Source organism: Perna viridis, chromosome 4 (assembly GCF_037379345.1).
Source record: "Perna viridis isolate PV_CMFRI_1.1 ecotype Kerala chromosome 4, ASM3737934v1, whole genome shotgun sequence".
Taxonomy (NCBI): Eukaryota; Metazoa; Mollusca; class Bivalvia; order Mytilida; family Mytilidae; genus Perna; species Perna viridis.
The window spans coordinates 41,855,970-41,881,539 of record NC_142448.1 but is presented as its reverse complement, the minus strand read 5'-3'; the positions used below and the strand labels follow the sequence as shown (position 1 = coordinate 41,881,539).

Sequence of the window (25,570 nt, the reverse complement as noted above, 5' to 3'; positions counted from 1 at the left end):
CATATTTGGTATATAGTGTTATCATGAGAAGTTACAAGTTAAGTTCGAATGATGTTACGGTTGAATGATTTTTACACAAGTTGTGTCCCTTGGACATAGAAAATTTCATAAAATTTTATGTTTTCCAGACATTTCTTTGTAATGCCTCATCCAATTGATTTCATATTTGTTAGCTAGTCTTATCATGACAAGTTACAAAAAATTTTTTAATATTATTGGGGCTAAGTGGTTGATAAGGAACTTATGACCCTTTGACATAGAAAATTACATAAAATTTTATGTTTCATCATTTTGATGCAAATTGCTGCTGTCATTCTAGAGTTATTTGCCCTTTAATTCATAATAACGAAGTTTTTTTACAACTTTCCAGGTGATAGAAAGAGAATGTCTTTATGCAGCTTTCTGTAATGCAAAAATGTTATTATCCACTGTAAAATGAAGCTCAGGTTTGATTTTGATGCAATTTGCTTTTGCTGTTCAAGAGTTATTTCTCTTGATTGTTAAAAATAACACCATTCATTGTTAGTTCACATATATAAAAAAAATCTCATAAAGGCAATGAGTTCAAAGGCCGAAAGGGGACACTGTCTTTCATCAGCAATACCACCAGAATGCTTGTTTAATCCATATTTCAATACATATGTCTTCATATAGTGATTAATGAATATTTGTTTAATTTATCAACTGTTTTGTTTTACGGTAACAAATAATATTTTGCATCAATTGAATTTTGTACCATAATTATTACTACTTTTAATTGCATATCAATTCATACACTCGCTGAAGTATTTTGTTCTTATACAGACTAGGAATTACAACAACATCTCCACAAGGATCACCACAAGCTGCTCTCACCACTACAAATGTCCAACAACAAGCGCAAACCAATGGTAATGACAATAATCCAAGCGATACATAAAATAAGCCCAGTGTTATAATAGATTCATCTTTTATTCGAAATTTCTACTGTTGGAAACATTCAAATAAACAGACCAAATTGTATTAAGTTTGGTAACATCGGCTACCACAGTACAATGTATATTTCCCAGAGTTTTCTTTTTTATATTGTTACCTAACTCAATATATTGCATCATATTTTTTAAACAAAGGAGGCTTCGTTTACAACCATTTTCTAAACAGCTTCTTCCTATGGATGGGAGAATAAAACGCATTCGTAGGGTCTCACAAGTGTCACACTATGTAGCTGTTTTCATTGCCACAAGCATGAGAAATAAATGTACTAGTATTGTATTACTTTGTGTTTGATTTACCGCTATTTTTTGAGTTTACAGGTGTAAAATTAAAATCTGTTTTGTAAATAAGATTAACTTGTAATTTTTCATCCTCCCAAGTCAGAGTTTTGAGTCCACCCTCGCTCCCTCAAACCCCTGATATCATTCATTCATATTTAGCGGGTACCGTCTAGTGGCATATAGTGAGTTACTTAAATTTAACCTTGATCCAAAACCCAATCAAATCACTCGTAATAGAAACTTTTCGATATAACTTACAAAATTGCTACACATAACATCATTTTTTTCAGTAAAGACTCTAAACAGAATCTAAAGTTCTCATTTTTGCTCATATTGCCTCATTTGTGACATCATACAACTTTCAGTTACTATATCGGATCGGCCATTACCTTGTATTATTGTTTACCTTTCCACAGACAATTTATGTTAAATCGATTTTCATTGGTGCTTCGCACGCGGAGAATTAACCAATCGGAATTGGCTGGACGATACCCACTAAATATGAATGAGTGATATCAGGGGTTTGAGAGAGCGAGGGTGAACTCAAAACCCTGACTTGGGAGGATGGTGACTTTTATCATGAAGAAAGTTCCATCCATAATAAAGAATTTAGTATACAGAAAAAAGCATTTACGTGATGAACTCTAGAAATGTATCTGGTTATCATTTGTGAAACATATTTAGTCACTTTTGATTACGATATATGCTTAAGAGTAATTAAGGGAAGCAAGGTTATAGAGGTAATCAAAAAAATGCAATCCAGGGACAAAGACTAGACATGGAAAACAGCCATACACAACAAAGAACATAAAGTAACTAAAACCATACATACAAAGTAGCAAAAGCGAATGAGCAACCCAGAATCCACTAGAAACTGGGAGCATGGACCAGGTGCACCGGTAGGGTAAGCGTCCTCTGCAAATCTAGAAACACCCGCCGAGTTGCTCATAAAAAGTCAAGTCGAAAACTATGATCCGTTGAATAAATCAGTTACACCATAACGATCCACGAGTTCCTGATGACGACCATAAAACTTTTCTAGAAACACCCGCCGAGTTACTCATATTTAAATACATTAAAAATGTATAAAATGTATAAGCATATCTCGTACTCGCACTGTTGTATTTTTATTGTTGCTTGAATTCATACATGGATCAAAGCAAATGAATTTAAGCCATTGATTAATACTATGCATGCCATATTTTTATAATCTTTTTAATTTATGTTTTTTAAATGTTCTTTTTATACTATTGTCACTATATTAAAATCTTCAGGTTTGCGACGGGTGTGTTACTACACAAACTGGGCTCAATACAGAAACAGTGCTGGAAAGTTCTTCCCAGAAAACGTCGATCCAAAACTTTGCACACATATTATTTATGCGTTTGCCAAGATTGAAAACAACAAACTGCACGCCTTTGAGTGGAATGATGAAAGTACACCATGGAGTAAGGGAATGTAAGTTCAAACGATAGAAAATGTTAAAATACTTACGAATAATAATGGGCAAAAGTATACACAAATTTATAAATAAAAATGCGATCTCTGTTTCTCCATCTTCAAGAGTAAAAAATGCTCCGTTTTAACGAGGAGGGTAAAGGAAGGATATGTTTGACCTACCAAAGATTGATTTTCTCTACCGGTGCACCTTGCCCATGCTACCTGTTTATTTTTGGAGCCTGAGTTGCATTACTTTTGTTGCCTTGTACGTATTATTTTGGTTATTTAATGTTCTTTGTTGTGTGGGTCTGTTTTCAATGACTGTTTTTCCCTGGATCACATTCTTTTGATTTCCGCTAGAATCTTGGTTCCCTCCATTATTCATATTTCGACCAGTTTTAGACATGTATTTGACGAGGGGGCTTAAGGTGGTGCTTTGACGCATAAAGGAATGTTGTGTTTTGACGAGTTTAATGTGAAATGTTGTTTTGAAGAATCGAAGTTTATGACATGTTATATTAAGAAAAGTGTCCTTGATTAAAACTAAATGCTTTATTTATGCGTTTAAAAGTGTAAATATTTTCGATTTTTAAAATAAGAAAAATATGATTTTTGAAACAGAATATAACGTATACAAACAAGAAAGACATAAGGATAAATTTTACCCTCCCTCATTAGAGTAGGGAGCTATATTGCAATCACCTTGTCCGTCCGCCTGTTACATTTTTTTGAAACAGATGTTTTCTCCAATGCTTATGTATTACATATTCGTTTCCAGTATCTTCTAAATATGTTTTGGTAGGTACGAAAGATTCACAGACCTTAAAAAGATCAACCCCAATATAAAACTTTCCATCGCTGTTGGAGGCTGGAATATGGGATCTGGACCTTTTACTAGAATGGTGGCATCTCCGGCAGTACGACAAACGTTTGCTACTACAACTGTAAAATTCTTACGAGACCATGGATTTGATGGCCTCGATCTGGACTGGGAATATCCAGGCGCTAGAGGAAGCCCTGCTGGGGATAAGCAGAAATTTGTAGAACTTTTAAAGGTAAAATATGTAACATTTTGTAACATTGTTGACAGTTAAGCAACAAAATACATTTGCGATATCATGGTAACCCTTGTTCAAACCAGGATCATCCTCTGTATTGGTGTTGAAAAAAAATTGAGATGTTTCAAAGATTAAAACAAGATATATTAAAGAAATTAAAGTATGCTGTAAAATTTGTACACTATGCCATATTTTTCTATAAAAACTAAGATTTTGACAAGAAGGTATATTAATATGTTTTTAGGATCTTAGACGTGAGATCGATGCCGAAGCAAAGACTTCCGGAAAGGATAAATTGCTTTTGTCAGCAGCTACACCAGCTGGTAAAGACAATTTTGATAATGGATATGACGTTCCGGAAGTCATCAAGTAAGTATATAATGAACATCTTTAACGGGAAAAATACATAACATTTAAAAATAAGGGTTTACGTTATGAACTTAAGGGAAATCAAATACTAAAACATTAAAATGTTAAAAAACTAAGGCTTTCCATATCAACTAATCAACGGCTCGTCGTCAGCTTTGGAAATTTTTTTGAGAATGTTTGATATGATTGTTAATGCATTTATACTTTCAATTTTAGTGATGAATTTTTTGGTTAGTAACTCACTACTTATTCTAAATTGTTTTTGTTTTTTTTTTGCTTACATGAAATATTGGATGTTCTATTTGCTTTAAAAATAATACGATTAACTTGATGATCGAATATTTCAGGTACTTGGATTTCATCAATTTGATGTCTTACGATTTGCATGGAAGCTGGGAAGATCACACGGGACACAACTCTCCTTTGTATAAACATGCTGGGGAAACCGGAAATCAGACTTATCTTAACATTGTGAGAAAACATTTTTTTTCGATTGTACACCACCAATACTGACTTGGATAATTCAAGCGTTAATGTTTACTTAGATTGAGTTGTATATAATTGACATGCTTATTTGCATTCAGCAAATTATATTCCTTTGCTTTATACAGTCAATAATATAACCAATTACTTGAAAAGAAATCGTTTTGTAAAATTTTGTTTTATATCACAGTTTAAAAAAGCATTCAGATAGCTCAATTTTTCATAACACAGTATTTTAGTTTTTTGCCTTTAAATCGCCGTTTAAATCCCGGATATAATATTGGTGTCTCTTTTGCTGGAAAAGATAAGGGTGGAAAAAGCTTGCAAACTACGGTTGTTTGTTTGTTTGTTGGGGTTTTACGCCCAAACAGCAATATTTCAGTTATATTCAGGCGATGAACATGAAGTGGATGATAAAATGAAAATGAAATGATGATGAAATGAAAAATGGGATGGGACACAAGGACAATGGGGTGGACAAATTTTGATTGCCACTGGAAAAAGGGAGAGTTGGGTAGAGTCGGGCAATTTAGCCTCCTGTGGTGGAGCCCTATGGTTCCTACCCCGGGAGAATACTACAGTAGGGTTTTTTTTCAACGTGCGAGGAACGTGGCATCTTTCCCAACACAGTGCACCACTATGGTCTGTGGTCAGGTTTGCCGTATTATAGCCTGACAACCCCAGCATGTAACATACCAGGGGTACCCCATTCCTCCACCTGGGGCACACAACCAAGTTGCTCTGTGGGCAGAGCGCCTTAGCCCCCGGCTGAGGTCCTGATCACTATTTAGTCGCCTTTTACGACAAGTTTAGCGCTGCTGCAGGCCTATTCTTTTGACACCCGGACCTTCACAAACTACGGTTATTTATCATAAATAAAACATTTCCATGCTGATATTTTGCTAGGACTGGGCAGCCAACTATTACGTACAGAAAGGAGTACCCCCATCAATGATTAACGTTGGTTTAGGAATGTATGGTCGCAGTTTCACCTTAAGTAACCCCAGTCAACATGATTTAGGGTCACCTGTCAGAGGAGCAGGTCAGGCTGGTATGTACACCAGAGAAGGAGGATTTCTATCGTACTATGAGGTAAGTAATCAGACAATAGGTGGAGTAAACGGCTTTCTTCAAGAACATTATACACTCCCACAAAAATGAACATTTGGTTGATTGAAAATAGTTGATATTATTGGAGCTACCTCTTACCTTCTTTGGTTCGCCACTGCCATAGTTGCCCTGAAGAATTGTATGCAATTAAAAAGAAAAACATTGAAAAAAATTGATATTTGTTCATAAAGGGAGACATTGTACTAATAAGTTATGAAAATTCTCTTTTTGATTGGGTAATGCAGAAAAATTTTTCTTCGTACAGAAAAAAAAAGGAAAACAAAAACGGGAAAACAAAATCGTGTCGAAAATAAGCAAAGCTTATAATATCTTACAAATTTTAAATTGTTTATTTTGCTCAATTTAAACATTGTATTTTTAGAATGTTCCTACGGTTTTACTTTCTCCTGTTTACAGCGAATGTTGTGTGTAAAAACTGTTCTTTAAACATATTAAAATAAGTTTCTTTCACTCAGACCACATGGACAAATAATGGGCTATTGTCTGTATGAACATTTTATTTATATCTTATGTATACCTGTAGGTTTGTAAAATGCTACAGACTGGAGGGACGAGATATTACATTGATGACCAGAAGTCTCCCTATGCTGTTAAGGGATCCCAATGGGTTGGATATGATGATCCAGATAGCGTGAGAGTCAAGGTAACTAAAGACAAATAGAAAACTTTTTCTCAAGAGGGAATCAGTCTTCCAAAAAGCATTAAATAGAAATCTTAAGCGAAAAAAAATTAAAACGCTAAAACGTGTTCTTAGTCTTTTCCGTTGTTGCTAAATTATCTTAAGTATTCAGTACTGTGTTACAATGCTTGTAGAAATCGTTTGTAAATAAAATACTTTATTTTTCTCTTTAATCTTGACATGAAGGAATATAAACTTCTCAATTTTAGGTTCAATACGTGACACAACATCACTTTGGAGGAGTTATGGTATGGGCTTTAGATTTAGACGACTTCTCTGGATCATGTGGACAAGGCAAATACCCATTGCTGAATGCCATTAACGACGAGATAAACAAGGCAGCAGTTCAACCGTGAGTTTTTTTTTATTTTTATTATTCAATGTTGTATCTCTTTTTTTGTTGTTTCCAAATTTTGTGAATATTGGTTCATAAACTGAAGATAACTGAACTCCAATACTATAGATGTGATAAATGATATTTTGTATCATTGAATACGTTAATTTTGTATATTATCCACCATAAGTAAATGTATACGATTTTTTATGCATACATATTGCACGAGGGTTTTATTTTCAGGGTGGCAAAAACTACAATCCAAGCACAACAAGGAACAACACAAGGCACCGGTGTTCAACAAAGCACCCAATCTCCAAATTTAAGCAATCTAAATGGTAGAAACAATGTTAACCAAGGATCTACACAGGGTAAGTAAAGGGTAATCTTATTGAATAATAATTTATATCGCTGGATTAAGGAAAAAATATGGCATCTAATGGAATATCAAACGATACCTCGCAACGTTGTTATCCATGCACAAATGTGTCATTATAAAGCAGAAGAAAGGAACAGAAAATCAAACTAGTATTTTTTAATATTTAAAGAAAGATGACTTCAATTCATCAAAACAATTTTTGGGTGATAGTCTTGAAATTCGAACTTGTTCTGTATTTTAAGATACTCAATAAATACACAAACTTTCAAAAGGTTCCTTCTACATCTTCTAAAGTTATCAACTACAGACCATCGGGAGACGGACAGACGGACGTATAGACGGGGGTTTCACATAATACCTCGTCACTTCGTTTAATTCTATCTGTGACTAATTTTAATTTCACGAAGATTGATCTCAAATGCTTCTTATTACACAGCTAAATGATCTAAAATTGTGGCTCCATTATGACGTCATTACAAAGAACTAATACACCAGAATATTACCATTCCTTACATTTATATATTTCACTATAATATGAATAACGTTTATGTTATCACAACAAAGTTGATATTTTAGGCAATTTTTATGCGTTAGTGTCCTATATTACCTTATTATTAAGTAGCACTCCAGCTAAGGATCATGGAAAATGTGATTCATAAGTAGAAAGCCTACATATTTTTATTTTTGATATTTTGTTTGAAATGTCATAGTAAACAGAAATAAACATGTGGTTTTTCATATAACCCATGCTCTTACGAGATAAAAATTATATAGAATGCACTGTAGATTTCAAAATTAAGGGAGATAACTCTGTATATGGCGCTCAAATACAATTGAATCTACTGTATTTTCATTGTCGATTATCTCCTATGAGCAGGCAGATTTGAATGAATAATTACACATTTCACAGTATAGACCCATAAAACAACTTAACTACAAAAATAAAAATATGTAGCCTTTTCGAGGTGTATGACATTTTTCAGATTTTGCATGATTCTTACAAAGACAGATACTTAATTGAAATAATTTGTATTGTTTGATTCTTTTGTACAACAAAGATTTTACTTTGATAGTGAAATTGATGTTGTTGATTACTAAAAAAAGAATAAAAAGAACAACATCATCTGTCCGTCTGTCTGTTCTTGTAATTTTCTTTTCTTTGATTTATATAAAGGCTACCGACGTGTCTGTTACTTCGCCAATTGGGCTCAGTATAGAGTTCTTGCTGGAAGATATTACCCCGAAAATGTCGACCCACAACTCTGTACACATCTCATCTACTCCTTTGCAAAACTGAATGGAAACAAGCTAGCACCCACTGAATGGAATGACGAGAATGCCGGACAAATGAAAGGATTGTAAGTACAACAAACCAACCCCTTGGGGCCACCATTTCATTGATTTTTACATGCATTTGAACTTCGTTTTAACTTTATCTTATATTGTTGTGTTGTTTTAAGAAGCTGCAACATCATTCAACTCTCGAACTGACAAACATTATTTGATAATGTAATACACGAAAATGATTTTATTATCATCACAGAGTTGAATGTTAATTGCCGGTAACTGTTCAATTTTACTTTTTGCACATGGTACATTTTGAAATATTTTGTACTTCAACAGAAATGAAATCTAAATCTTGGCAAATCTTTATAATATAGATTTTTCTCTTACAATCCTGACCTGGCGTAACAATGTGTCTTGTTGTTCTTGGAATAGCTATTGACTTCAACATTAATAATGCCCACATCTGGAACTCAAGGCATAATAACCTTTCAAGTGATATCACTATTCCTTGGGCAGTCAATCGTTATGATAATGCCCTCTTTATATACAACTATTGCGTGATTTTCTATTGTCTTTACACTTTATAGATACGAAAGAGTCACAGATCTAAAGAAGAAAAATCCAAACCTTAAGGTGATGATTGCCGTTGGTGGCTGGAACATGGCTTCCGCACCATTTTCCGCAATGGTTGCTACAGCGGGAAGCCGTGAGGAGTTCGCTACTTCAACTGTTAAGTTCCTACGGGACCATGGATTCGATGGTCTTGATATTGATTGGGAATATCCTGCAGCCAGAGGAAGTCCTGCCAGTGATAAACAGAAATACGTCGAACTAGTCAAGGTGAAGGTTTCACATTTTAGAATAATTCGAAAAGCATTATTCCGGACTGTTACTAACCGTTCTGGTTGGTTAGTTGTCTTAGAGCAAACATGATTATTTTCTATAACATAAATTTGTTCTGTGACCTAATGAATATCGACTGGTTCACAGTTTGTGATGGACATAATGCAAAACAAACTAGTTATAAATCAGTTGTTATTTCACATCGGTAAACAATTGGATAAAAGGTGATCATGTGTCATTCTTAATCCCACTTTAAAATCTCCATCAGTCAATACATCGAAGAAAAACGGACCAGAAAACCGGTCATTATCAGAACATTGCACGATAATGACCAGCTGGGGATTTAGAGTTACGCCCCTTTAATAAAACGCAGTTGCGATTCAAACGTATATATGACAAAGTCACAAGTTATAATTATATGTACAACAACAACAAAAAACAAGGATACGGTTTCTGTATGAAATAAATATAATAATTGTTGATAAACTGTGCAATATCGTGATATTTAGACTGCCCATGGGATAAATATCATGATATTGACCAGTTTACCAACAACTATTATATAATTAACATTTCGTTCTATATGAATTCAAATCACAAGTAATATTTGTAATTTCAATGGTAAAACTCTTGTCTAAAACGCCACAATGAAAGTGGAAGGTTTGGTGCACTGTAAAACCTAGATAAAGCCATCATTTTGTTTGAATTGACTGTACCAGGTCAGAACCATTACGGTACCAGTTGTTCTGGAGGTGTAAAATCTATTTTGACAGATTTACATGTATTTTGGACTAGTGTTCAGTAATTTTGTTGGTACCCTTATTAGTAGAGTTTGATTTTATAATATTTTGGGTTCTGTGTGATGAATCCCTTCTTTATTCATTCCTGTCTGTTCGTAGGCGATAATCCACATTGGAAATCCAACAGTTTCTATCGTATTTTAGTATCATTTAGAGTTATTTCCCTTAATTTTGAGTTCTACAATACATTCTATATAATTTTATATTCTAAGAGCAAGTGTTATATGAAAAGCCACGTGTTAATTTATGTTAACCATGACATTTTAAACAAAATATCAAAAATAAAAATAAGTAGGCTTTCCAACAATGAATCACATTTTGCATGATTCTTACCTGGAGTGCTACTTAAAACTTTATGTTTTTGCTTTATAAATGTAAATATTACATGGACTGTGACAGTATCGGACAAAATTTTTTGGAAGGTTTATTTAGTGCGATACTTTTGGAACGATTGTAGGTAAACGTAGATAAAAAGATGCATTAAATGCAGCAGTCTAACAGTAGTTTTTTTTTTCATAGTTATTACGTAGGGAATTCTCTGCTGAGGCTCAGAGATCAGGAAAGGATGAGCTGCTGTTGAGTGCAGCTACACCTGGTAGTAAAACAAGCTTTGACAATGGTTATGATGCCAAAGAAGTTTGCAAGTATGTTATATTAGTTCAGAGTAGATTTAGTCTCGTTGAATAATCATGTTATGAATTGAAACTATATTTTATAACACGTATAGATCATTTACAAATGTATATTAGTTATGTAGTAAAGCATTAACTTGATATTCGAAATGTCATATTTAAGCACAAATCCAATGTTAATGTTTAAATTCGGTTTGATCTCTCATACGTTTCCTTGTGTTTACAATACTTCGGTTGCAGAGGACGCTTACCCTACCGGTGCACCTGGTCCATGCTCCTAGTTTTAGTGGAGTCCGAGTTGCTCATTTACTTTTGTTACTTTGTATGTATGATTTTAGTTACTTTATGTTCTTTGTTGTGTATGTCTGTTTTCCATGTCGGGTCTTTGTCCCTGGATTACATTCTTTTGATTACCGCTATAACCTTGGTTCCCTTGATTACTTTTTCGACACATTGGACACCCCATAACTATAATGTATTGCATTTTGATAATGTTGCAATTTTTAGTACGAGTTAATCTACGTTATGTCTGGTCTGATTGAGGAAAATTAATGCTTGATTATAGCACCAGTTACCAGATTTTTTAAAACTATATGTATATTCATTTTTTCCAAGATACCTTGATTTTATCAACTTGATGACATATGATTTACACGGAAGTTGGGAAAGTAAAACTGGACATCATACCGCACTTTATAAACACGCTGGAGAATCAGGAAGTGACGTCTATTCTAATATTGTAAGTGTTTAATTAAGGAGATAGACCGAGGGTAAGGTACATGACACTTATAAAACATTGAAACATTTGTGTAAAGCATTTTACATCAATCTCATGTAAGCATCAAAGTAACTTGGATTTATTTCATTCTATTTCAAATGAAACCTTGATATGCTTTGGTGAAATTGAATATGATGCAAACATATCACTGATTTCAAGAATTATGCCCCTTACCCCAGGTCTACCTCAATCCTTTCTATCACAAAGAAGTAAGCTTTTAAATAACGAAAAATTGTCGATAAAACCATAATTATAATAAAGCTGAACAATTAGTGAAAATGTTTAAAATTGCGATTTTTTTCTTGACAGTACTTCTGTCCTGTTTGATTCAGTTGTAAATGTACTGATGTTACTTGTACCGTCGTCTTTTCTGCATGAACTGAACTTTTCTCAGGATAAGATGTCTTGTAAATTATATCACAGGAGACAACATTTGGAGGGCTTGATGATCTGGACTAGTTCATCTCTCGTGTTTTTGCCATTTTGCTCTCAGAATAATGTCTTCATTTTTGTGGAGATTATTTCAAACTTGAATTGAATGTTGGAGTTGTCAAAACTTGGTTTAATTTGGTTTAATTTCCTTCGCTAAAACCATTTTCTGGGACTAGTTAGGTTTTGTCATTTATCAAAGCATCAAACGCCATTTAAGTTTTCATTAAATAAATCGTAGCATCGGAGAAAATAAGCGTGGGGTATTCAATAATACTTATATTACTATGTACATTTAATATCTATATATATATATTTAATCAACAGGTGACTAACGCATTTAATACTTTTTCTATTTATGTGTGTTTCTAGGACTGGATTGTGAACCACTATATCCAAAGTGGGGTACCACCTGAAATGATTAATTTAGGATTGGCAATGTACGGTAAAAGTTTTGCCTTGAGTAACCCTAACAACCATGATATAGGAGCGCCAACATCTGGAGCAGGACGTGCTGGTCCAATAATTAAAGAAAAAGGAATGTTGGCATATTATGAGGTACATATTTGGTATTGTTTATTTGTGTATAATAGAATGGTCTAAAGCAACTGTCATTAAGAGAGTGAGAGAGAGGGATGTTTCGAAGAAGCCACAAACGCACAAATACTTTTCAACTGTGATTTGTAAGGTGATAAGCATTCTTTAACTCAACTGTTAACAGTAAATGGATGTCAGAACAACTACTTTTTTTATCTCTTTATATTTCCGTAAGCTTATCTACAGGCTCGCCCATTTTAAAAACATTGGTGTGTTTTTTTTTTGAAACTCGAATAAAGTCAGAGTATTATTTCAGCTGTACAGGGAGTAAAATATGTTTCTGAATGAAATCTTTAACGAAATTACCGATCTGATAAAATTTAGGGATATTTGTCATCGTATTAAAACTTCCAAAAATATTCTTGAACCCTACTCTTTCCAATTTTTCTAAGGTTTGTGAGATGTTGAAAAATGGTGGGAAAAGATATTTTATTAATGACCAGAAATCCCCATACGCTGTTAAAGATAATCTGTGGGTTGGATACGATGATCAGGAGAGTCTAAGATACAAAGTACAATACCTCAAGGAGCATCATTTAGGAGGGTCAATGGTTTGGTCCATTGATATGGACGACTTTTCTGGATCTTGTGGTGAAGGAAAATATCCATTGTTAAATGCTATTAGGGACGAGTTGAACAAAGGAGTAACTCAACCGTAAGTGGAATTACATCAGAAGCAATGTCATCTAATCTTGAATACAAAATTTATGTTTAATAATGCCAATAAACACAACGAGTGAGTCGAAATTTGGAACCACCGTTCACCCATCCGTCATTCCTTTCGAATTTCGTCGCACTTGGCTCCCTAAAGATGGATTGATTTTGCATTTCGTGTGTTCAGTGGCGGATCCTTGGAGGCCCCGGGGGTCCGGGCCTCCCCCTAGAAAATAAAATGTTGAAAAATTATGTATGTTAGGTAATGAAAAACACTCACTTCGTGATCCTCAACAGTGATTCGGTCAAGAAATTTTTGGGGCCCCCCTTACCTAACACTCTGGATCCCTACTGGTGTTAATTTAAATAGCAAGAGCTAACGTAGCAAGTAATTTTGCTGTCCGATTACCCAGTATGACAACGCGTGTAACTTCATGTTGTTGTATTTTTGTAAAATATTGTAACTTTTCAAATTGTATCAATTTTACGTGTGCTCTCAATAGTCATTTTAATGAGCATTAAGATTTTACAGGAACCTCTAGAATGGCCTTCCTTAAATTATTAGGGACATTTATAAGATTTGTAACTGGTCGACGAAAATGAAAATGTATAGTCTGAAAGTTTTGCAATTTGGTAATATTTGAGATTCGAAATAGCTCTATTTCACCCTATCGTCTAAAATTGCTTGTTTCTATGTATGTATTCCAGTTAATATTATGCTTTTATTAACTATAAGGTTGGTCCAAACTTCAACACCATCCCAACAATCCTCAACTCAAGCACCATTGGTAACAACAAAGTCTCCACAACAGAATCTCCAGACAACTCAGGGCAATGTACAGACTAATTCTCCAATGTCAACACAAGGTAAGTAACAAAATATGACATGCTCCAAAGCTCTTTAGACCATGGCCATGGTAACAAAAAAGTGATTAACAGATGACCAACGTCATAGATGCTTGACGGTCTTTCTTTGCGACGTCATAGATAAGTTGTACACAATTTTACAAACGTCACAATGGTATTTTACTCCAAAGCAGTCGTCATTTCGTTCAAAACATAGGCTGTGTATAAACTAGTCTTAGAAGAATTATTCACCATGACACCAAAGTGATGATATTCGATCTTCAAACTTGCTATTATTCACCATGACACCAAAGTGATGATATTCGATCTTCAAACTTGCTATTATTCACCATGACACCAAAGTGATGATATTCGATCTTCAAACTTGCTATTATTCACCATGACACCAAAGTGATGATATTCGATCTTCAAACTTGCTATACCTTATTTTTATATCTTTATTTTATTTTTACCTTATTAGATGTCATATATAGTAAAGTTATAACGCTAAATCATTTTATTTCGTTTCTTCAGAAATTACCACATTTGAGATATCAAACAAATATAAAAATAAAGTTAACACGTTTGCTTATACAGTGAATGAATATAATACTGCCTAACAGCTCTATGTAATTTTAATCAGTTTTCTCCTTTTTTATGTTCCTTGTGTGTACAAGTAACTCTGTGAGCATGCAGATTTTGTTCATGGTAAAAAAAAGGTTTGATTTAAACTTAAGAATTAATTTTTAATCATTTAAAATAAACGTTAACTATATGGAATTGTAAAATTCCCACAAATAATTCTATATGCATGTTTTACACGCTGATGCAAACTTTTCCAAAATGAAATTTTGATACGGAGAATGGTATTGGCAACTTTTTTTTTCACAGTTACATCTCACAGCACTCATGCTCATCACAATATGGTACCTACTACTAATTTTGACTGTAGAACCCGAACAAGCGGTTTCTATGCCAGCCCATCATCATGTGATATGTACTACATATGTGCAGGACCAACAGCTTTTGAAGTTGTATGTGCCAGTGGATTGTATTTCAATGAGGCAACTGGACTCTGCGACTGGCCAAAGAATGTAAAATGTTCACATAATTCGAGTCCAACATCCACAACCATGGCCCCTGTCACTTCTTCCCCTTCGACAAATGCACAATCTTCAACCAAAGCTCCAGTGACTCAAACACCCGTCACACAAAAACTAGCTACAAATGCACCGACTCAATCCCCAACTACAACCGCTATTCCAGTGACTACAGTTCCTACAACACAAAAAGTGGCGACTAATGCTCCAACCCAGTTTTCATCTACAACTACAGATCCAGTTACTCAATATCCTACGACAACAACAACAACTCAGGCTCCAACTACAACAACAACTCAGGCTCCAACAACAACGACAACGAAAGCTCCAACAACAACGACAACAACTATGGCACCGGTAACGAATGCTCCAACCACTCATGGTATGTATATTTTGACCATTTTGCTTTTCTTCGGGCAATCAATGTTATACACAAGCGGCATGTGAGCTATAGTTATCACTTGCGTCCGTCGTCGTCGTCCGTCGTCGTCGTCAACAATTATACAAAACTCTTCTCCTCTGAAACTACTTGACTGATTAGAACCAAGTTTGTTGTAAATGTTCTTTGGGATATCTTGCATAGAACTGATGTGGGGATTTTTGCTTCATCGAAAAATGGCCGCCGTTACGAAAAAAAGAACATATGGGTCAGACAGATGTTTTTCACATGTATGTCCGAAACCGTTAGGTTTAGCTAAATTCTGATAGTGGGAAAAAGTGTTCAGCATGATGAGATCTATGGTCAAATTTGGGTTTTAATCTGTTAAGCCATGTTGGAGTTCTTGCCCTTTTTTTAACCATTTTTGTTATTTTTAATGTTATTTCTTTCAAAAATCTTTTCCTCTCACACTACTTGACCAATTGAAACCAAACTTCTTATGAATGTTTCTTGGGGTATCCTGCATACAACAATATGGGATTTTTTTATTCGTCTAAAAACATGGCCGCCGTTACTAAAAATAGAATAGAGGGGTCAGACAGTAGTTTTTCACATATATCTCCAAAACCGTTAGGTTTAGCTAAATTCTGACTAAGTAAAAGTGTTCAGCATGATGAGATCTATCTCTTGTCAAATTTTGGGTTTAATCCATTAAGCCATGTGGGAGTTATGGTTAGGTTTAGCCAAATTCTTTCTACAGCTGAAATTATTCTTATTATTAGTACTACAAGTCTTCAGGGATAAAAGTTGTCAGATGACTCCTTGTGAGAGTTATTTCCCTTGAAAGGGGAAAAATGACTTTTTTACAGTTTTCAGTCAATATCTTGAAAACTATGATAGATTAAAAGAAACTTTCAATTGTTGAAATGATCCTTATGATGAGCCCTACCAAAGATTTCTTGAGTCAAAATAGTTGGTCAACTTTTTGTTAAATTTATTGCCTTTGAAAGGCAAAATTCAACCAGGTGGGCGATGCAGGCTCCTGAGAGCCTCTTGTTTAATTTTACAAGAAAAAAGTTGAGTGACCCCCAATTTTCTTTTTGAAACATTGCAGATAAGTGTTCTTTATACAAATTTAAAGACATTTCATCTACCAGTTTTTTTTTTTAAGTAAGCGAACTGAAAATTCCACACATAGTGTACTGTACTACTAAAAAAGCGCTTATTTTTAGGCTCATTATATCGAAATTAATTTCCATAACCTATATGTTTTATCTTAAAATTTTACAGTTTGTTCGTTCAATGTCATTTTTGAGAAAAAATAAGGAAAATCTATCTACTTAAATATTAGTTATAACCTCCCTTAAAGATGATTGTTTCCCCTGTTTTGAACCATTTTGCATCATGTAAATTTTGTAGAGGAATGAAGTGCAATTTCAGTTTAATATTAATTAACTCTACGATACTGATCATACTCATGCAAATAACTGAATCACATTCAGATTCAAGCTATTAAACTATATTAAAGGTTATACCATGCAAAGTAGAATTTCATAGACATGATTTCACCTAAAAAGTATTGAAATATCATAACTTTCAGTTTAATAACGTAATTCATTCTTTTTTCCATTAAAAAAACATACACAAACAACATTATTTACTTTTAGCATATTACAGTGAAAACGAATGATTTTTTAATTATTTTTTTTTCTGTTAAGGCCTAAAAAATATGTGTTTCCGGTAACCTGACCGACCTTAGTGTGTGCCCCCCCCCCTAACATTTTTATAGCATCGGCAAAAAAATCCGGAATTTCGGCATTGCCGAGTTGCATTTTATTGTATTTAAATCGCTCTCCGGTGTGGAGACCCATTATCACAGTAAGAACGCTAAGCGAACACCAGTGCGAGTTCAGTATTTGTAATCAAAATTGAGAAATGTCAGCACTTGGAGGCTAAAAACCTACTGAAATGATTCACTTATGGCCACTAGGGCTTATCGGTATTGACGATCTGCACCCCACCCCCCCCCCCCCGCTCAAAAAAAAAAACCTACCTACCTACCCTAATTTTGAAGAGGGTGTTACCGGAAACATATTTTTTGGGCCTTAGACAGATATTTGATTTACCAATTGCAAGGTGTAAAATTTATATTGGAATTGATATGAAAGGAATTTAGAAGTGTTTGGTCTATACATGTTTTTTTGGGATTTTTAGGGCTCGCTTTAGGCAGGTTTCGGTATATTTAAGATTTCTAATTTAAATATTTCCATCAATAAATATATAGGCCTTTCAATTAATGATATGATTTACAAAATCATGTTTTAAAAATGATTATTGTTGATGTGTATTGGTCCCTAAAACAACTGTTCCTCTATTTAAGTAGCAAAATAAAGAAGTAAGAAACGACAAAAAAATTTAAGTGTAAGTCTCTGTAAGAATCAGGCAAAATGAGGAAAATCGAAAGCATGCATGACAAAAACCCACCAATATGTTAATATTATTCTACTCTTTGAAAACACCACTTTTTTATTGCATTTGTTCAGAATTTTTCAATAGAATGTGGAAAAATGAGGTTTTCGAGAGAGTAACCTGCCCATTTTCAGTGCATTTCAATAAAACTATAACTCAATTTTCCAAAAGATGTGGAAAACCATGTTTTTTTCTTGATTCTAAGTAATTATTGTTAAATTATACTTCAACCATCTTTCAACCGCTGTATTATTCTTAGAGACTGTCTCTTAAGTACCAGTCCATATAAAATTCTGACTGCAAATGGAAGAAGTGCAGAGTAAAACCCAATGATCGAATGATGCCCTTAATCTAAATACACATTATTTTACTTGGTAATATAAGGCAAATGTAACCAGTAGGAAGACGAACTTGAATATAATGGTATTTCATGTCTGTTAAAACAATTTCACATTCATTTATCTAAGATTTATTTTTGTAATAATTTAACAAAATTTTGAGATGAGAGCTATGAACATTTTGTTTCTGTTAAATATATGAAATAAGTCAAGGTAGAGAGTCCAACTTCCTGTCAGTCTGATCGGGTTCAAATTTCTTCTGTTGTCACAAGTCAAATTAGTATTGATTTCCATTATGAGGACTTCCTCCTTTCTCATCATTCTTTCTGCATATAAATCTATTTTTGAAAAGCCATACATTCATCTCCAACTGAAATCCACCAAATCACGAGCGATTTCCTTTGCAAAGTGCCAAATTCATACATGATCTATATATTTTTTATTTATAAAGTACAATAACCGAATGAAAAATTAAGGCTGTTATTTTGGTCTTTAATTTTGAAACGAATGAAAGTTAGGTCAATGAGTGCCAAGGCTACATCAGTTTTCAAAGACCCCGACGTAGCAAAAACATTGTCTACTATACAAATATGTTGTCGTACCAGCAGACAAAGCCCAAAACAACATTGTTTTGCAAAACGTTTTATATGCAAATGTTTATTATCAGAGGTAGACGTAGAAAATAATAGCAGTGACAAGACCTATACTGCAACCACTCTCTCCAAAGAAGAGATTATGGAAAACCATAAATCTGTGCTATCCTCGTTTGGTCTCTCTACCAGGGACGATGATTGTGATTTACCGTCTATGTACTGAATTCTTAAACTTCACAAGAATCCATACAAACAACGTTTCATAGCTAGATCTGCAAAATGTACCACCAAACCTCTTTCAAAACTTTTAAACTGTCAAAGAGGGTCTGCAGTCATACCACAACACTTGTTACTCCCGTAGTGGTATTAATTCAATGTGGATCCTGAAAAATTCGAAAGATCTTTTAGAGACAATCAGTTCAAGACTATTATCTGAATATAATAGCATTAAAACCTATGATTTTTCAACACTGTATACTTCTATTCCCCATACTCAGTTAAAATCCTGACTTAAAAACATTATACATCGTTGTTTTTCCAAAAAAAGATGGTACACCTAGATACAAATATATAGTTCTTGGTAGAGATTCCTCATACTTTGTAACAAATAATTCCAAATCATCTTCCAAATATACAGAGGAAGATGTTTACAAAATGCTGGAATTTTTAATCGACAACATATTTGTCCAGTGCGATGGACGTGTTTTTTAACAAACGGTCGGCATTCCAATGGGAACAAATTGTGCTCCTTTACTTGCTGACCTATTCCTTTACTCTTATGAGGCTGACTTTATAGCTGATCTGATCAGAAAGAAAGAATATCGTTTGGCTAGATCCTTCAATCTCAGTTTCAGTTTCAGTGGAGTCCGAGTTGCTCATTTGCTTTTGTTACTTTGTATGTATGATTTTAGTTACTTTATGTTATTTGTTGTGTATGTCTGTTTTACATGTCTGGTCTTTGTCCCTGGATTACATTCTTTTGATTACCGCTATAACCTTGGTTCCCTTGATTACTCTTTAAATGTTTCTGAAATATAATGAATTAGGGGTTTTCATGTTTGAATCACCCCTGTTGTATATTTATAAAAATATGTATGGTACATTAAAATCTAATCTATTGATTTAATCGTCCTATGCCTTAATTCACTTTTATAAGTGTAAACTACTGTGAATGGGGAATTTAAAAATTATTTTTTTATACTGTTGTGATTTGCAGGTAACACCGACTTTTGTAAAGGGAAAGAAGGTCATCACGCCGATCCTCAGGACTGTGGCAAATTCTACCTATGTGATCAAGGTCGTACGTTCCAAGAGATCTGTAATACTGGCACTGTTTTTAATCCAAAGATTTCAGGCTGTGATTTCCCGAGGAATGTACCTGGATGTGAAAATTTTTATGGTTAATGTTTATTGCGTCCATATAATTGATACGGCATTATAACATGTCTGTTTTCTTTTCATACCTTTTTTTTACAAATTATAGAAAAAATACTTAATCTTTGTCTTTTATAAACTTCTATGGAGCATGTGAAATTATTTTGCAAGCAATGTACGACACAAAAACTTGAATAGGGGTAAAACGCAAAGGCCATCAAAACTAAAACTGCACATTATTAAAATTCATTTTATGACAAATATGTACAATGCAAAGAGTAATCAAGGGCACATCAAGATTCTAGCGGAAATCACACTAATGTAATCCAGGGGCAAAGACCAGACATTGAAAACAGACAGACACAACAAAGAACATAAAATAACGAAAATAATTCATACAAGTAACAAATGTAAATGAGCAACTCGGACTCCACTGAAAACTTGGAGCATGATAATTTTGCGGTGTACTTTATTTTCGCTATTCTAATTTCAAGATATACAAATAAGCACAAAATACAGTACCTGTGAAATTGATTTGATTTCGAATACGCTTTCTTAACGAATCACCAAAATTCTCAAACGCAAGTATTACTATGGTCTTATTTTTCTGAAACAATGTTTTTCTTTAAACATGAATATTTTTTTTTCAAAATATATACGAGATATTCAAAGAATAAGTGAAATATATTATAATGGCAACAAAAACTACAGCAAGTTTGCATCTAGATCAGTACTTCGAAACACTATTACAGAAGATATATATTTTTTTAAAATCAAATAGCATTGATATGATGTAAAATTTACATTTTAATATTATATACGATGACATCTTCTTACGATATTTTTTTTTCAAAAGAACCATTTTAAGTGAAGGAGAATTGATGGGAAAACGTGATTTAATGTACATGTATTTGAAGTTCTTACAAGAAAAGAAAATCGACGATCCAGATTTTTCCGGTGAAATAAAAGCAGGTCATCATATTTTTCAATCATAAAGGAATTGTTTTAATTGGATTTTTTCTCTATAAATTCATCAACATAAGGACTCCACTATTACAAGTTCAGTGATCTCGGTATTCACGCTACAAAAAAATGCAATTGTGCCTTGTGTACACAGTACTTGAAATATCCCGTAGATTTAAGCACATTTGGTATATAACATAATAATTATGACATGTACAAATTTGTATAATATGCCATATCAACCCTCGGTCTATATTACCTCTAGGGTCAGTACCATTGGGTGATATAGGGGTCTCGGGATGTTAATGCATGTGATGCAGCCTTTGACTTGTAATATTTAGAATATATACTCCTCATCAATTATTCGTAAATCTTACATAAATTTCATGACAAAATATGAAGCACTTAAAGTGATAGAAGATACCAAAAGGAAAGAAAACGTAGAACATAATTTTGAAGGCACCTTTTCCATAAAATTGAGCCTCATGACTTGCTAGCATTCCATATGTCTCTGATACAAAAGAACTGACTACCCAATAGCCAAGATGCATCAAACCTGTACACAGGCAAATTAGTTCGACTGGAAATTTTGCTGTTGTGTCGAATGTTTCTTTTCTTTGTAATTGTCTTATTTGTAATATAAGGATGTTTTGTAGCAAACAATTAACAATTAATGTAATCTCCATATATACAGCAAAGTAACGGATTTTGTTATCAACATGGTCGGTTCTGTTAATGTTATTGAACAAAGAAAGTGTAGTAAAGAACATGTACCCACTTGAACTGAAAAGAAGCATACAATTGCTAATTGAATGTTTGTTTGCGGTATTATGGCGGTTCTCTTGGCAGCAGTCACGAAAAACAGAATGGAAACATTTCAATAATAATAAAAGATGAATGGTATTGCTTACGCAAAAGCAGACCAAAGTATGAAACGCGAATCGACCTTTTCCTGCGGCTGTCGCCACTATTTTTGTTACTAAAACTGGACCAATAGCTACTATCGAAACTATAGCCGACAAAACGACTTGTTTCCGCTCTATTTGGTGGTTTCTTAATTGCTGAACATTATCTTGGATTAGTAAGTAGTCACCGCGTTCTTCCTCCCTACATTTCGGCCACATTTCTAGAATGAATAAAGTTGATAAAAGTGTGTATTCTAAAACTATGGGTTCAAACATCGGTCGTGTTTTAGAGTAAATTGTTCCAATTCCATTAGAACTTGAAACACATGTATTATTTATGTGTCCAATCGATATCCAATCATGCTCATTACTTCCAACTACCGTATAGTGAGTCCAAATACAAATATTTGTTACAATAACAAATGATAGAAAAAATAGTACACTTATTATCCGAGGCAGTTCTTTACCCTTTGATGTGGCAATAAAGCAAGTTTGTGTTGTTATAAAAATTCCCAATAATGTGTTGCATATTAGCTTTCTACTTTTTTCAACTTCGACTTCACAGAAAAAATGGTAAATGCTTTCAACAAGCTGATTGAGGGCACTACCTATTCCAAAAAGATATAAAAATTTTAGCTTCATACGAATTATTCGTTCTTCTGTGTTGTCCAAATTAACAACCCAATTACCAAAATTGAGTGAAAACAGATAAATGCATCCTATAATTGAAACGACACATAAAATGATCAACAGAATGTGGCCTTTCTCTTCGAATTTTACGGCTTCCTTCCACGTGGTCGATGTCACAAGCATAACACAACTGCAGCATGAAGCCAAAGTTATTCCAAAAACTGATCCAATAATTGTGTTGTCGAAAAGATGAACTTCATCCATTACAAAAGGTTTTAATACTTCAAATACAACGCATATATCCGTCATTGACTACGAGCCGTCTAAAGAACAGTTCCGAATATGACTAAGAGCTTAATTATCTTACACCATTAAGATATCTATAGTTTCATACTTAAGCTTTCATATGCGAGTAACGTCAAACACTATGGGTTTTCTTTTTGCTAAGCACAGTTATCTTTTTTATTGTTATTTAAGAACTAGTCCCATACATGTCCCAGAGAATGGAAGCTAACGTCTTACACAGTCAAGCAAATATGTGTACTACTTTATATGCACTATTATTATTCAAACACGCGAGTTTCTGTAAGTTGAAAGTTAAGTTTTACTAAATCCATACATTTAGATGTTTTATACGTTGTGCCATATTGCAAATAATTGTAGTTATATTCCATAGTTTGTGATATCATTTTTAACGAATGGTCACATTCTATCAACAGAAAATAAATCCAGCGTTCATTCAATCATCTCATAAGGGCAATGACTGCCTCTTCCTGTTATTTCGTTATGGTTTGTGCTACTCACACTTAAATTACGTTAAATTATTTTTAGAAAGTGGGGAAAAACCCAGGTGGGAACAGTCATCGGAATTTAATGTCAAGTTTTCGCACAATAGTTTTTGTTGCTTAAGAAAAGGTTATTAAAATAGCGCATTTCCAATTGTAAAGCGCTTTATTGCTGTAAAATGGTTCTGATAAGTATTACTCAAAAGTATATAAGTCTAAAGGATTGTACAACGATACCGAAAAAGATGTTAACACACTATAATAATTTTCAGTCAACAAATGACCTTCTTCAGTGCCTTAAATAAACTGAGTGTGTATGAACGTAAATGGTCTGTGAACACAACTCACTACCTAATCAGGTGAATACCTGTGACGTACAAATTGTTTTTTTTACCGACGGTAACAAAGATCTTGAACATTGTGCTATAGACACACGTTGTGTGTTGATCTTGAATACTGAACTATAAAAATAAAAAAATATTTACAAATACTGTTATAATAAACTATACAAAATAGGAAGAACTTAATGTTTTTGTTAATTCCGTGTGGGTGTAAAACACGGAGTTTTTTATCCAAAATCCCTCCCGCTTCACTCTCTGTAGATCGCTCTAGATCGTGTTTTGTTCCACGATGAAGATTTTCATTTTGTTGAAATCATCGAGGCAGTGGTTAGGTAATCTAAAGTGTTGACTCACTGGGAGTAAAGGCTTTTTTGTTAGGTCGCTCCTGTGTCCGTTCAAGCGCTTGTGAAAAGGCTGCTTAGATTCACCAAAATATTGAAGGCCACAAATGGGACAGTGGAGCAAATATATTACATTAGCACTCTTGCAGTGCACATTGCAAAATATTTTGTAGCGTTTCCCCGTGACTTTGCTGGTGAATGATGACGAGTGGTGCATTTGGTTGCAACATTTACACCTTTTGTCACCACAGGAGCGACTCTCGCCTGGAGTCAAGTTGGGCTTAGATATTTTAGCCCTCACAAGTAGACTACGCAAACTGTCTGGCTGTCTGAAAGCAATCATAGGTGGTTCGGGAAAGACTTTGGATAATGTTGAGTTTCTCTCGACAGAGGCCCAGTGCTCACGAATGGTATTGTGGCTGTTTTTAAGGCGGGGTGGTATGTTAGAACACAAGGGGTTCTTTTACATTTTTTCTTTGCCTTGTATTGTAGCAGACTACTTCTTGGGATATTGTGAATTTTTTGGAACCCTTCTTTGATGGTCTTGTATCTATATCCCCTTCTTCTTAAATTGTTCTTCAGTTGACCTAGACGTTTCTTTAAGGATTCGTCATTTGAACAAATGCGTCTTAGCCTAAGAGCTTGACTGAATGGTATACTCTTAGTCAGGTGAGATGGATGACAGCTCTTAGGCATAAGATATTGATGTGTGTCAGTTGGTTTTTGAGTATAGGTCCGTGGAGAGCTCTCCCCCGATAAGATGCTGGAGGTATCGAGGAACGAGATGCTAGTAGCAGATGTTTCGTGAGTGAACTTAATTGAAAAATGTTGACTGTTGGCACGAGCGATAAAATGGTTTAGTTCTTCTTCGTCATGTGTTCACTTCATATCCAATAAATCTATACCAGGACAGAGGCTTTTCTATAGAGGATTCAAGTAGTTCTATTTTTGTTTGTGCTGCATCGTCATGACTGGACGATCCGATACCCATTAAGTTTGCTGGTTGGCAGATTCCTTTAGACTTATATATAAAGGTCTGAAAAATTCCCAACGATGTTAGAACTGTCAAATTTGCGATGCAAATTTTTGGTCGTTCCCTCCGCGGGACTCGAACTTGTACCGCTGTGACATCTATGGCAACATCGCTTGCACTAAGTCCAGCGCCCTAGACCACATACATAACAGGCATAAATCATTGTAGTTAAGTAATTTCAGCAGTCATTTCCATTGTTTCGCATTCAAGATTTAGGACGCAATATATACACACATGAATGTCAATATATTCATTTTATTTTACATAAAATACCGGTACAACGAATTATAATTAGAAATATTCTGGATAGTCTTTATACTTTGCAGC

At 34.1% G+C, this 25,570-nt stretch overlaps 2 protein-coding genes across 2 annotated transcripts in view; one reads left to right on the top strand and one right to left on the bottom strand.

Moving 5' to 3' along the window:
• Window positions 1–20,367, top strand: part of LOC148620133 (putative chitinase 10) — a 33,874-nt gene extending 13,507 nt beyond the window's left edge. The window contains exons 17-34 of the mRNA XM_088580718.1: window positions 805–890; window positions 2,528–2,711; window positions 3,496–3,748; window positions 3,996–4,120; window positions 4,468–4,591; window positions 5,510–5,695; window positions 6,258–6,377; window positions 6,623–6,765; window positions 6,991–7,118; window positions 8,301–8,484; window positions 9,001–9,253; window positions 10,576–10,700; window positions 11,304–11,427; window positions 12,268–12,453; window positions 12,885–13,147; window positions 13,883–14,013; window positions 14,884–15,474; window positions 20,088–20,367. Coding sequence (XP_088436844.1) covers window positions 805–890; window positions 2,528–2,711; window positions 3,496–3,748; window positions 3,996–4,120; window positions 4,468–4,591; window positions 5,510–5,695; window positions 6,258–6,377; window positions 6,623–6,765; window positions 6,991–7,118; window positions 8,301–8,484; window positions 9,001–9,253; window positions 10,576–10,700; window positions 11,304–11,427; window positions 12,268–12,453; window positions 12,885–13,147; window positions 13,883–14,013; window positions 14,884–15,474; window positions 20,088–20,275 — 3,394 coding nt within the window. The 3' untranslated portion in view covers window positions 20,276–20,367. The remainder of the gene's footprint in view (window positions 1–804; window positions 891–2,527; window positions 2,712–3,495; window positions 3,749–3,995; window positions 4,121–4,467; window positions 4,592–5,509; window positions 5,696–6,257; window positions 6,378–6,622; window positions 6,766–6,990; window positions 7,119–8,300; window positions 8,485–9,000; window positions 9,254–10,575; window positions 10,701–11,303; window positions 11,428–12,267; window positions 12,454–12,884; window positions 13,148–13,882; window positions 14,014–14,883; window positions 15,475–20,087) is intronic.
• A 114-nt stretch (window positions 20,368–20,481) lies between these two features.
• Window positions 20,482–23,559, bottom strand: LOC148620132 (uncharacterized). Its single transcript, XM_088580732.1, has one exon. The coding sequence runs from the start codon at window positions 23,050–23,052 to the stop codon at window positions 21,565–21,567; it is 1,488 nt and encodes a 495-aa protein (XP_088436858.1). The 5' UTR covers window positions 23,053–23,559; the 3' UTR covers window positions 20,482–21,564.
• Window positions 23,560–25,570: the final 2,011 nt, after the last annotated feature.